Source organism: Grus americana, chromosome 1, assembly GCF_028858705.1.
Source record: "Grus americana isolate bGruAme1 chromosome 1, bGruAme1.mat, whole genome shotgun sequence".
Classification (NCBI taxonomy): Eukaryota; Metazoa; Chordata; class Aves; order Gruiformes; family Gruidae; genus Grus; species Grus americana.
In genome coordinates, this window is record NC_072852.1 from 69,100,366 (window position 1) to 69,114,721 (window position 14,356).

General features: G+C 46.8%; 1 protein-coding gene across 1 annotated transcript in view; it reads left to right on the plus strand.

Annotated features, from left to right (window-relative positions):
• WNT5B (Wnt family member 5B) overlaps window positions 1-7,927 on the plus strand; it is a 75,203-nt gene extending 67,276 nt beyond the window's left edge. The window contains exon 5 of the mRNA XM_054841437.1: window positions 5,941-7,927. Within this exon, the coding sequence (XP_054697412.1) occupies window positions 5,941-6,399 (459 nt within the window). The 3' untranslated portion in view covers window positions 6,400-7,927. The remainder of the gene's footprint in view (window positions 1-5,940) is intronic.
• Window positions 7,928-14,356: the final 6,429 nt, after the last annotated feature.

A 14,356-nucleotide genomic window follows, 5' to 3' on the forward strand; every position in this document is an offset into this window, starting at 1 on the left:
AATTGTTCTTGGAAAGCTACAGTGCCCGTGCTGCCTTGGACTCCATAGACAAGCTCTCAAGGTGATTTCTGTGTCTCCGGTTAACACAGGACCTGGACAAAAGCTTTCCAAAGGGACCAGCAAAAGACAATGTTATTTCAAACTTGGGTTTTGTAGAGTCTGTAGGACAGATGGCCATAGAAAATAACCTTAGTTTAAATGAACACAATTCATTTTAGATTAAATTAAATGGAAGTATAAACCAGTGTGTAATTAAGCTTGTGGATTTCAAAGAACAAACTCTGATAAACTAAGGGAGCCGGTTAGTAAACTCAGCCGAGGAACTTGATGTGGAGGAGGTCTGGAACTTTTTCAAGTCAGAGATGCTAAAGCCATTACAATTCTGCATGCCAAGCAAGAGGAAAAAGCTTGTAGGAAGAATATGCAGACCTCACTGAATGAATAACTACCACAGAGAAGCTGTTAGGAATAGACCGAGAGCCTACTAAGAATGGAAAAAAAAGAATTGATAGCAAATAAATAATGAAAAGCTCTGTCTTAGAGGTCAAGAAGTGTAAAGATGAAGTGAGAACACTAAAAAATCATGCTGAGTCAGACCTTGCAAAGGGTAGTAAAATAAACAATGAAAGTTTTTTAAACTTTGTAAATTGGAGGAGGTTGGAAGAAAGGAGGCTACTAGTCAATGGGGATGGGGCTGAGTCTAAAGATGGAGTAGTTTTCATCCTCAGAGTAAACAAGTGCTTTACTTGGGGCTTCAAGTCAGAATGGGTGACGTTGCTGGTGGAGAGGGGTACTATATGTCTGCTGCACAATGGAGATGTCTTTCTCTGTCCTCATCACTTCTGCCTAGGGGAGTAAGTGCCCGTAGTGTAGATTAAGTCCCCCTGGGACTCTGCAGGATGCCCTAGGGGCAGGCAAGGTCTATCACAGTAGGCAGTGGCCGATGGTGCTGGCACCCTGTGGGAGCGAGGGGGCAGCTGTCGTGTTCAAACAGGTAGAGGTTACTGAAGTTTGGGGCCAGCAGACCTGGGATGGGTGGGATGGTGCAGAGGGCTGCTGATGGAGGGGAGTTTGGGATTGGGTCAGATGGTTCAGATGGGAGTCAAGTGGCAGCAAAGGGTTGGAAAGAACAGAGAGCTCTGGAGTAACTGAGACTGGGGCCTTGAGATGGATTGAGTGGATGAGGATTTGGTGGTAGTGAGGAATGAAGATGTTGGGATTGGGAAAGGAGATGAGTATGAAAGGATCTGGAGATGAGACCTGGGATGGCTCTGAGATGGCATTGCTGGGGATTCCAGCGTTGTCTGGTCAGGATGGGATTTGACTAGTACAGGGCAGCCTTTCCTCTTGGCTCTTAGAAATATATTAGCATGGGAGCAAAGGAGAAAGGCTGGAAATGGAAATTATCACCGCCAAGGTGGCAGCAAAACTCAGTGTAAAGCTCTCAAGTCACAGGGAGTCCCCACTTCCTTTCCTGGCACTCTGAAAGAGCTGGCACCTGGCAGCACAGACAGCGTGATCTTGGGAGCATTTACAGGAGGACCTGGGGGAAAGAATATTTTAGAGGAAGAGGCAAAATGGGGAATAATTTGAGAAGAATTTCTCAAAGATTGATCACAGTCATTTAGAACATCATCGTTTTCCTAAAAATCAAAATAGATCTGATAGGTGTAATTTACCTGGACTTCTGTGGGACATTTAATGTATGTCCCGCATGGGAAACGCTTGGTTAAATTGGGAAAGGAAAAATGCAGCAGCTATGAGATGAACAAGAAACTGGTTCAAGGAAAGATGTCAGTAAGTTGTGTGAAAGGATGTATCTTGATCTTAATAGAGCTTAATTAGCAGAGTTCTTCAAGGACTTGCCTTAAGACCAACGCTTAGTATTTTTGGTTTCTAGCCTCAACACAAGAATTAGGAATGGGCTCATGAAATTTGCTGATGATGCAAAGGTAGCAAGTATTATGAATTCAGAGGAGAATCCGAATTTTGTACAGTGGCTAATGACATCCGATAAAACAACATTAGGACCATCATTTGAGGTCTTGTATGAAAAATGGTTTTAGTCATTACGAAACAAGTAGAAAAGAATTGGTTGCAGTGGTCAGGTGCAGATATAATGTGGCTCGGAAGGTGGTAAATATCCTATAATGTACTAGGGAAAGTCTTTTCATAAAACATGAGGGAATACTAATGCCATTGTATTAAGGTCTCATGAGGCCCCAAAATATTGTATGTTCTCATATTCCCAAGCAAAATGACCTCAGACTAGAAAAGGCTTGTTATGGCTGACCCAAGGGATAGGAATCTTTTCTTAAGAAAGTGGGCTAGAATAGCTTGCCATGGTTAGTCTAGCAAAGTGAAAGTTGAGAGAGGATATGACTGATGTCTGTGTTAGTGGGAGAAATAATAGGGAAGGAAAAGTACTTTTTAAGCAAAAGGCCAATTTGGCACAATGGCAAATGGGCATAAAGTGAATATATTTAAGCTGGAAATTAGAAAAAGATATTTTATCATTGGAATAGTGATCAGAATAATGGTGGCTGAAAACCTAATTGTTTTAAAAAGGGCACTCTATACATTTAAGGAAAATATTATTTGAAGCGGTGCCTACAATAGCAAGAGATCATACTTAATATCCGAGGAGGTCCTGTCTAGTCCTGCATTCCTAAACTTCTGAGATTCTGGTTTTGGAAGTAGGAAGGTACATGCGTAACTCCATACTCCCGAAAGTTGGTGCTGAAAGAAAGGAGTACTGGAGACACAGCAGTGAGCACTGCTGAGTGACCACCAGGTGCCATCCCACGTACAGCCTCACACCACTTTCCCAGCCAGTTGATGTCTTCTGATTTCTAGGTAGACATTTGGCATGTCCCCTCAGTTTCCTCTGGGTGAGAAAGTTCTCCTTGAACCCTGAGGAGCTCTGGTGGCAGGAGAGAAGATTGTCCCTGCTCTCTGCAGTTCTCAGAAGGAACTGAGAGGGATGGGAGGGGACCAGAGGTCTTTTGTCTTTCAGGCAGTCCTGACCCCATCACCCCTTTGCTCCACATCGGAGTCCTTGTGATGGTGGCTCCTGGCTTTAGTGCTCTTGTTTGTTTGTCTTTGGCTGTTATCTCAATATGTCCTTCTCCTTCCATCTGTCTTTTTCTTCCAATTGGTCTCCATTACCCTCTCTTATTTCCCCCCATTCCTTATCTGTCGCCCTGTCTGTCGGACTGTGGTAGTCAGTCCTTCCGTGCTGTTTACCCAGTCGGCATATGGCAGGGCTCAGTCATCAGTCACTCGAGGCAGTGCCAGAAGAGCCTGGAAGGGGGTCTGGCTAATTGACCACATAGGAATTCCCCATTAATTCTCTTCCCGTTCCCATTCTTGCAAGAAAAGAATCGGAAGAGAACTTGGGCTTATGGGAAGGGGCTTTTTAAGCCTTTCCATTAGAGGCGTTTTCAACCTGTTTAAGTGGCATGGCCATCGATCAGCCCCTGCCCTCAGAACTGCATGTGGGGTCTGTTATTCTTTACCTTGACCCGAGCCCGGTCAGAGAGGAATTCTCCAATTTCCTCTGCTTTCTCCCCATCCGGGCAGCAAAGGGGGAGAGTGGGAGAGCCATTTAGCGGCTGAAGCTGTGGTTACCTCCGCGGGACGTTGATAGTGGGAGCTGCGGGGGGCTGAGTGGCGCCATGCTTACCTGCGATAACTGGTAGCGTTCGCATTCCCCAGCACAGCTACTACCCACATGGGCCAGATGTTTTGAGCATCAGTTGCTTCAAGCCAAGTCGGAGTGAACTCAGTCCCATGACATTAACTGAGAGGGATCGAGTTGCAGTGTTTTTCTAAAGGAACAAAGCCCAGGATTAGGAAGAATCATAATACTTTATAAAAACACATGCAAGGGCAAAGGAGGCACGAGTGGCCTGGGATTTGACAGAACCATAACCAAAAAGTGCTAACACAAGCTTATAACGAGCAGGCTGGCAATGCAGTGAGGATATAGTAAGTGTCTGGGGCTCGGGAAATTCAGCTGTAGCTCTGTCTGGTTATAGTACAGCAGGAATCCTTAAGTAACGGTGTGGTTGGTCCTCCGCAGTCGTAGTTCGATCCAAGACAAGTGCTTAACTCCCAGCCTGTAGCTGTTACATTGCGCCGTGAGGGATTGCCTCGGTAAATTGAGCTCTGAGGAGAAGAACTAAAGCTTCTCTGTTTTAAGTACTCACTCCATTGACTTTCTTGGGAGCTGGATCTGCCTCCATGTGATTTAGCCATTAAGCCAAATTGAATCTTCGCTAGCTGTCAAAAGCACTAGAAGTTAGTCAGACCAGGAGTAACCAGTTGTTGAAGGAGAACTCTGACTTCTTGCTGCTGGTCCAGAACATAGTCGTAGGCAGAAGGTTTTGCTTGCAGTACACTCAGTTGCCTTAATCATCTTCTCCTCGGCAAGCAAAGCCAGGGAGCTTTCTTCTGTGTCAGTGAGGCAGGCAGAAAAGAAACCTCAGTGTTTGGCTGCTTTCTTCAGCAGAAAACCTGGCTAGAAGACATATGGCCATCTCCTTCAGGACATCCTAGTTTTTTCTCATGTCCCTTGATCTCCCCCAGCAGATACAGCTGGTGGTAATTCTGCAGCTGATGCCAAACAGCTCAGCTCGAGACGTGGGATCTGGCAGAGGCAATGCCCTGCGAACGTGCAGGGTGCAGGATGGCCGTGGGAGAACAGGTGTGAGCCTGATGGTGAGAGCGAGAGGAGCACAGGCCGCGGGGACAAGCTGCTCTAACACAGCGTAGCTCCGATGGCGTGAGGATGCCAGCTCGTCGCTTTGCAAACTTTGTCAGAGCCTGAGTGCTGACGGGATCTCATGTAGCATGCAGCTTTGTACCTGTCTCTGAAAGTAGGGAAAGTACAAACCCAACCTGCATTTTTGGTTTATTTTGAGTGTTGTTATTCTAGAATATTTTTCAGTATTTCTCTCTCCCAACTAGAGTGGGGAGGAGGAGAAAAAACAGTTATCCTTTACATCATGTACCTGCTCTGCTCAGGGTTTAACGATCACTGGCCTAAATTTTGAAGACTATTTGTTCATTTTGATGCCGGATTTTCAGGGTTATGATGCATCTACAGCCCCTGCAGACTCCTGAAAACATAGCTGAAAGTATCTCGGAAAAGAGAGTACGGAAAGCTTGCATTTGCCGTTTAAAATGTTATGCCCTTCTGTCTGGCGAGAGTCCTGTTAGCGCAGGGAGATGTCTGGACACAAGATGGCGCAGGTTTGCAGTGAGGCCTTGCGGCTCAGCGCCTGCTTAACACCTCCAGCAGCAGCTCCAGTGTGGAGGTGTTCGTCTTTCCCACCACCACCCCTCCTTGCTCCTCTCTGTAAAGCGATGCCTCCTCTGAGCACTGCCCCTGAATGAGCTCTTCTCAGCAGAGGTGGAGGGAAAGGGTGTGGGTCCGTGGATTTATGTCAAAAGGATGCAGGTGTATCCCTCGAACGATAGCATCGTTTCCCGGTGCGGGTGGTAGGAAATGGGCAGGCTCCCAGGTGTCCCCTTTGTTCCCTTTTTGCAGGTCTGGAGGGAAAAACATGCAATGCCGTGGTGGTCCATGAGACTGGGGGAATTTCCAGAGTCTGCACAGAGAGGACTCTTCCCTTCCCTTTTTCTTCCTCTTGACCCTGCTGTCGAGTCAGAAATCTGCCAGGGGAAAAGAAGGTGGGGTGGGGAAGTCATGTTTGGAGGCAATGTGACCAGAAATAGAAATATTTAGGGAACAAGAGCACAGCAGTCGCAACGGGAGGAAGAGGAGACTTTTGTCTCTTCTGAAGGGCGAAACAACAGAAATTGGGCGATAATCAAAGCAGCTATGAAAACGTGATGAATTCATTGTAATTAGGCCAGCTGCCAGTGCAGCAGGAATAAATGCAGCTCTGCCTGATTGCACTTCTTTTCCCGCAGGCCGTGTACAAGCTGGCGGATGTGGCCTGCAAGTGCCACGGTGTGTCGGGCTCCTGCAGCCTCAAGACCTGCTGGCTGCAGCTGGCTGACTTCCGCAAGGTGGGCGACCTGCTGAAGGAGAAGTACGACAGCGCTGCCGCCATGAGGATCAGCCGCAAGGGCAAGCTGGAGCTGGTGAACAACCGTTTCAACATGCCGACGCAAGAGGACCTGGTCTACGTCGACCCCAGCCCGGACTATTGCCTGCGCAATGAGACCACTGGCTCGCTGGGCACCCAGGGTCGACTGTGCAACAAGACCTCAGAGGGCATGGATGGGTGCGAGCTGATGTGCTGCGGACGGGGTTATGACCAGTTCAAGAGCGTCCAGGTGGAGCGTTGCCACTGCAAGTTCCATTGGTGCTGTTATGTCAAGTGTAAAAAGTGCACAGAGATCGTCGACCAGTACGTCTGTAAATGAAAAGAGCCACCAAAGCAACAAATCTATATTATATAAATCTATATAAATATATTTTATATTTGTATAAATAAACAGATGATGATAATAATTAAAGAAGCTTATTTAAGAGACATTTTGGTTTTGAAATTTCCCCCATCAGGCCGGCTGGTTTGCCATTCCTTCAGTTCTGCTGGGGAGTTTGCCTTTGGGTGCATCCCCCCTTGAATGTTCCAGCCAGGGTGAAGAGGCAGAGGAGGTGCTGACAAAGTGAGCTCCCCCCTGCGCACAGGCAGACGCTATTTCATTACAGAAACAAAGCCAGCAAGAAGGAGAAGAGTGGGTTCCTTCTGCTCTCTCATTGGCAAATCTCAGCATTTTGCATAGTTATTGCACATCTGAAATTACAGCCAGACGTGGGTGAGTCCTAGTTGTCTGAGTTTCAAACCCTGCCACACCACTAAACCCACTGGGGAATTTGGAACCAATTCTTGGTCCCTTTAAAGGGCTTTGTCACGTTAGAGAGAAGGTTAGTCAGGGCTCCTCTACAAGAATGCCGCTTAAAATCCAGAGTCCTGTAAACCGTTCCTGGATGCTGCACAGACCACAATGTGGTGGAGGAAGGTTTACAACCTGCTGTTGTGAGGAAGGAAGCTGTGACCTCTGGCTGACCAGTGCACAGCCCGGGGTCCCTGTGAAGCCAGCACCTAGCTCTTGTGTACCGCCTGGGCAAAGGGGAATCTGTCCAGCTCAGACTACATGGCTATGGGCATGAGGGAGACTTTTTTTTTTAATCCCATGCTGAAACTTAATTTGTCAGTATAGAGGAGAAGCTGCCGGTGCTGAGAGACATTTGCAAAGGCAATATACTTCCTATTTTGTCAGTAGAAATAAGTATTGCATGCACACACATGCATACGACTGCATAAGCGCTCCTCATACTGCTGCTGGTTTTCCTCTTTGAAGTGGATGCAGGTGGTCACCTTGTTCGGCTCTATTAAATCCTCCTCACCACCATCCCAGATGTATAGTTTGTCTTTAATATTAAACACCCCTCAATGACATTTCTCTCCCTCTGTTGCTTGTATATACGTGTGTTTTTGTTTTATTCTTTTGGTGGGGTGTCTTACATTTTGCTGCTCTGTATTTCAGAGTCCAGGGGCCATGAGCTAACCACAGATACGTTTGCTCCCAGAATGTGGGTGTATGTTCACCGATGGAAGTCTTTTGTGTGTTTTTTCCTTGGTAATAAAAGAGTATAATAAAATTGTACTAGGGCAGAAGGCATTACCAAAGTCTGCTAATCAGTCTTACCACGTTGGGATTTTAGTAGAATCCAATTCATAAAGCAGGGAACAAATGCTGTTTCTAGCACAAGACATTTCCTGTGCCTCTCAGCATCTGCAGAGTTCATTTGCAGTCAGAACAATCAAGAGAAGCCAGTCCCCAAAATATAAGGGTTTGCTAATATACATCCCCTTTGTTACTGACATCCAAGGGTGTTCGGGGGTTTTTTCTGTAAATTTTAAAATGCGCAAAATATGCCAATAAGCAAAGAGCCAGTCGTGAAGATTATTATTTCTATATTAAACCGCTGTTTCTTATAAAGCATTGCAGTTTGACAGATTCCACCATTTCAACCACCAGAGAAGAATTTATATGTACCTTTCATACTTCAAATATTTGAGGAGTCCAGAAAAGCACAAGGAAGAAAAATTATGTTTAATAATTAGGAGCTGTTGTTTTTTTTAAACCAATGTGTCCAGTTTTTTGGTTTTTTTTTTTAATCCAACAGGCAATATATTTGCTGGCATCCCAGAATGCAGTTTCTTGGAATATAAACAGTGGCCTAGATTTATTTTATTATATAAAATCCAAAGCCAGTGGTATTGTAATTCAAAGTAACGGAAATAGTTTTCCATGCATGGAAAAAATGTGAGTGCAATCGCCTGATCCAACTCCCATTAAACTTCAGTGGGAGCTGGACTGAGCCCAAGATCGGATCAAATGTGTGAGCTATTCACTCCTGGGATACTATGTGTTTCTAGCCCTGTAATAAAACTTGCTCTACCTTGGATACATCTAAAAAAGACCTTTCCTCCCACCACCTTCACCTCATGTTCTTGTCCATCCTCATTGCGTCAGTACTTAAAGGTGTCAGCTATTTGTATATGACACCCTCAGGCATTGTTAATGTGTCTAATAATTCAAAATTATTTCATTTGGCTTTTCTGATAAAGACCACACATTTAAGGGAGTGGCAGCTCTCCTTGCAGTTTGGCACCACAATTAATTTTGTGGGTGTAAACAACTTTGGGAGCGGAAAAGTTGGCATTGTTAGGGCTACTATTCATCTGGCTGTCCCTGGGTATGTCCTTCTTTTTCCACCTAAAATGTTGTCTGGATGGAAAAAAGATGATTTTTGGCCTTTTGTCCCAGTACTCTGGACCTCTGGCAGCCTGGTTGGAGCCTGCAGTTCCTATTGCACTGGGACCATATAGTGATAGGAGAGAAGTAATCATTGGATTTCTTTCCTTTCCCCCTGCACCTCTTTTTTTTTTTTTTTTTTTTTTAATTTTAACAAGACCTAGGTTGCAGTCTTCTTGACTTTCTGGGAGTTTTGTATCCAAAAATTTGATCCTGCTAAACTCTAGTTTAAAACTTAATTTCTATGGCGCCCACACATAAAAGAACCTCCTTAGGGTGGTAGTAAGTGTAAAATAAGAGCACAGCCGGTTTGGTTTGATGCAAAGCCAAAGAAAGTCAAACAGAAAGCTGTAGCAGAACTCCTGCTTTACCATGAAAGTTAAAAAGTAGTGGATTTTAACTTGTGCCTTGTTAGATGCACAAAGCAGTAGAGGGATGGAGGGGTGGGGAGCTAAGCTTGATTTTGAGCTCTGCTGATTATCTGCTTTGTAATCTTCAAGAAGTTACTTAATTTCTTTGCGTTTTAGCCTCCAGCCTCCTGTATGAAATGAGGAGCAGAATGCCTCCTTTTTCTTTCAAGCTCTTTGAGAAATATGGCTGAAAAAAAACGTAATTGAAGGCCTACCCTCTACGCTCATTAACTCCGGCAGGCAGACAGCTGTATCCCCATTGTGTGGGGACATGCTCAATTCGGGACAAAGAGGCTCAGCGGCACCTCAGAGGCTCAGATGCTCGGAGGTGGTTGCTGGGGGGCTCAGCGGGAGCCTCAGAGGGTCTGTTGCAGCAAAACCCTGCTCCGGCACAACGTTGGAGTAAAGACCGTTCTACAAAAGAGAGGTGAACTCAGGGCTTGTTTATTTATGGGTATTGAATATCTTGTAGCAAGAGTAAGGCTTGGGGGAAGTTAGCCTGGTTTCTGAATCAAATACCTGCATGCTCAAATTCTGTTTGCAGTTCATATGGATAAGATATTCACACAATATGCTATTATATAGTGTGTGCTGGTAACCGGCTGCCACATTCCAACCCTGAAGTCACTGCACTTCGAGGCTGATAGAAATGACCACCCGTAAGTCACGTAAAACTAAAATATTTTGGAGTTAAAGGTGCTATGCAAATACACGCTTATTGCAAGTCAGTGAACATCAGCTCCTAAACGGAGCAGAACAGGATGCAAATCTGTCATCATTTTCCAACTGGCTAGTAATACATAAGTTATAACGTGAATGAATGAGGCCTTAGTATGTTCTGCTGCAAGGTAAGCTAAGCAATAGCAGATCGCAGAACAAACAAAAACTTTCATTTGATATTAATTATGGTGAAAAGACTGGCCTCTAGGCCATTTGCATCGTTCGGAGGCTCCCATTCTTCGTCCCCAAGAAGTCTGTGCCTACCCAGAGCTCAGTGTAACGGAGAGATTGCTGGCTTTTGCAATTCAGGAAACAGCCAAGTTGAACCCAGACACGCAGCGCGAGTCTAACTTACACTTTCCGTATGGACCCCAGTTTTGTAGCCCTGACTATGCACAAATGAAGCAGATCGTGTTCAGTCATATAAAATCAAACATGCAAGGGTCTCTCTCTGCTTACTTGACCCCATCCAGGGAGAAGCCTAGTAGGTTTAAATTACGCTGTGGGAGCAATTCCTAATCACCTGTGGCTACAGAAATATAGACAGTATTTTCATCAGATGACACAGACACAGAACATCCCAAGGAGCCCTTGGGAAATACCTTCCAGCAACTAAAGGGCATTTCTCAAGTGTCTGTCACAAGGTTTTCCAGAACCTACTGCTTATATGGTCATTCACTTTCATTTAGCTTTTGTTTAACCACATTTCAAGTTAAATAGATTCTAGAAGATAATCTATGAAATCCAGTTCACTGAATGGCAGGCTCTGAAGGAGCTGTCATATGACAGTGAGTAGATGTGAACATAATCTTGGATCCCCTTCTCCTCAAAGGTAGATTCTGGCTACATCTAATCCATGGGACCCAGAGCTGTGTCCCATCTCCCTGGTCCAGACGCATATCCTGGCCATGTCCTAATTCCCTGCCAGGGCAGTGTGGGCACCAATACCCCATGTGCAAAGGCTGATGGATGCAGAGACCGTCATGCAGGCTCCAGCTCCAGTGTAGATAGCTGGTGGCCTTGGGACTAGGCCACATTGTGAGCGTACCAGCTCTCAAGTCTAAATATAATCAGCCTCAAAGATCAGCAAAACAGATTTCTGTGGCCAACAGAACACATACCAGAAAGGACAAAAAGAATCATGATCAGTCATTGTAAATCCCGAAAGAACAATAAAAAAACCCCAGTATGATGCAATGATCACAGCATGCTCATGCCTTCAACTCATTGTCAATCTGCAGGGCCTGAAGCTGTTACTATACCCTCTTTTTCTTAGCTCTGTTTAAATAACAGTTTAAATCTATTTTTTTGCATTAGGATACAAAAAGGCATGACTTACAGCATTTCCTCAAACAGGGAAAGGGGGAACAAACAGTCGGGTCAGAAGATCTCCTTCTGTGAGCAGGGATAAAATGCAGCAGCCATAAAACAGAGCACTAAATATTGCCCTGTGACACTCAGGTTGGACACGTGCCCTAAGTGTCCCAGATACCTCTCCATGCTGCCTGCCCAAAGCAAGCTGCCTCTGATGGCCCTGTGGTACTGGCAACAGCTCTGTCTGTTTGGAAGGCCGCAGCAAGCACCAGCCTTCGGCAGCGTCACAGAGTGTGCAGTGAGAGTCAGACCCTCAGTGCTTTGGGAGGGGAAGAAGACTCTGATACAGAAGGAAATGCAAAGAGAATGAGCAGGCCCTGCTCTACTGAGGGGTAGGAAGGTGATGATATCCCCCCCCAGGTCCTGTCCCCATTAGTGCTGCCCCGAGGTGCTGTCACATGGTGGCCGCCATCCTGGGGAATTCAGGAGGGAGCTGCTCAAGTATGTTTGCCAGCGGAGATGAAGCAGTTTAAAGGCGTGCAGAAATAAGGCATATCCTGGGAAGAAAAAAAAAAAAAAAAAAAAAGGTCCAAGCAGGCTCTTCCTTACCCCAGGGCAGTTTTATTCTGAATCATAATTCATCTTTTGGCTCTTCCTAAAGTGCCATATAGTTGTGTCACTCCTTCGCATGACTGCAAGAGCATCACAATGACGCGTGACAGGCAGGATGCGGTGCTGCCATGCAAGGACACATTACAATCCTGCCTTTGGGGGGGGTGGGAAGAAAAAGATGTGGGGTAGACCTACTGTCACTTAATGACTGTCACAGTCACTGTGCTGGAGCTAATTGCAGCCCTGCCTCGTTCACAGCCCCGAGGAGCCATTACCTTTCTTGGGCTGAGAAAACATCTCAACCAGGTTTTTAGAGTGGCAGCCCTCCGCAATTCACTGTGACGAGTCTGGCCAGTCTCAGTTTCATTTACCACAGGCAAATTCATTCTCTCTTGCTCGGGAAGAGCAATGTTCAGTTAACTAATGACTTGCCAACTTTCACAAAGCACAGGGCTATGTATTTAGGACAAAAACATTCAGAGATGGAATTAAGGCAATGGACGTTTTATATTAATGCTGTGATTTCTAAGAATTATCTATAAATGCCCAGGAAGTACATCACTCTGTTTAAAATGTATCTTTCTGGATGAAGACTTTGCAGAGCACAGCTTTCCTTTTCGATTTCCAGGCTCTCAAACCCAAACAAACCATCCTAATTCCTTGTATTTAATATTTAATGAAACAGTACACCTATCTCAATTTCCCTCTGAATTGGCTGAGTACATATTAAGTTATGGTGCCAGGAAATGACAGACAAAAATGACATGCAGTTTTCATATATATATTTTGTCAATGGAGCTCAAAATATTTTAAAATTATTAACGCCATTTTACAGATGAAATACTGAAAGATGGGGCAGGAAATACTTCATCCGTCAGGCACAGGGTGGAGCTGGAGCAGGCGCTGCAGCTGCTACTCTGTGCTGCTGCCCGCTGGCCGTCAAAATACATTTTGGTTGATGAAACCGTAAATACATGTTAATAGTGCAACTGTGATGTTCAGTAACTACCTTTCTCCCTTCGCAATAAAGACTTTAATGAATGCGTGAGGTTGGACCTATTTTAAAGGACACAGTAGGGAATCATAGTTTTATAAACAGAGTTTTAAGGACTGGCCGGTAGGTACTTAATGTTGATGGGTATTAGGGATCAAAACATTTAAAATATTCATTTATAGGGATAATTTTGCTTCCATTAACTATCTTGTTCACAGTCACTGGTTTGAGCTAAAATTTCTGGGTGTGGGTAAAAGCGTATTGGAGCGTGGCTCAGCGAAGCACTGAAGTGCACAGAGCCACACAAACCACACAAGTCCTCCCAGATCAGCCAATTGTTCTTGGCACTTCAGGACAGTTTTGACTAGTGTCACTGTACAACATGCGGGCTTAGGGTTTCCACCATTTTCCCCAAGAACATGAGATTTCCACGTCGCATAGGTTCTCCTGCTGTTCTGCCTACATTTCCCGTTACTTAGAGGAACTTCTTGTTCCCTTTGGTGTTGCCTCTCTCTGCCTCTACATCAGACAGACATAGGTGTTCGGGCCCTGTCACAAGAGCCAGGCTTCCCACACACCTCCAGCAGCATCAGGCCTGGTAATGCTGTATGGTTTCCATCATCTTCCTGGTGTTGCACCCGCTGTGGCCTCCCACCCCGTAGCATGCCCTGGAGCATGCAGGTCAGTCCCGAGTGTTAAACCCCGGTCCAGTGGAGCCTCTTCCCCTCTCAGCAGGACCTGTGGCAGTCACCGTGACCCCAGGGGACGCTTTGCACCCCCCACCCCAGTGAGTTTTGCAGTGCCTCTCTCGCCTGCATGGCTCCGTGCTGTCACCACGGGTGGCGCCTCTCGGGCCCCTTTCTGTCAGGCGTGCGGGAAGGGCTGCGGTGGCCTGGGGTTTCCTGTGACACCGCTTTCCACCTCTCGGGCCCCTTTCCGTCAGGCGTGCGGGAAGGGCTGCGGTGGCCTGGGGTTTCCTGTGACACCGCTTTCTGTAGGAGAGGATGACGCCTAACCAGAGCCCAGAGGAAGCGGTGTCACAGGAGAACCCCCCGCCACCCCGCTGCCCGCCGCTGGGGGCAGGAAGCTCCGCCGCTCGCCTCTCCGGGAGGCAGGACGGATGTGCCCACGGGCCCGGCCCTTCCTGAGGGGCTGCCGGCGCCCCCCGCCCCGCCACCAACCGCCCCTGCCACGGCAACCGTCGCACGCGCGCTGGCCCGCGCCAGCAGAGAACAAAAGCCCGCGCAAACGTCTCTCGCTTCCCTCAGCCAATCAGAGCCAGCTCCTGCCGGCGGGCACGGCGCGGGGGCGGGGGGGCGCACACCTCCTTTCCTCAGCCTGCGCGGCCCCTGGCGGACGGGCATCCCGTGCGCCTGCGCGGACCGGCGGCGGCGGCCCCTCCCTGACTACATTTCCCAAGATGCAGTCGGCCGCGGTCCCCACGCCTCCTTCCGGCGTGCCATGCGCAGGCGCGGTGGGGTGTCCCGTATTGGTGGCGAGGGCC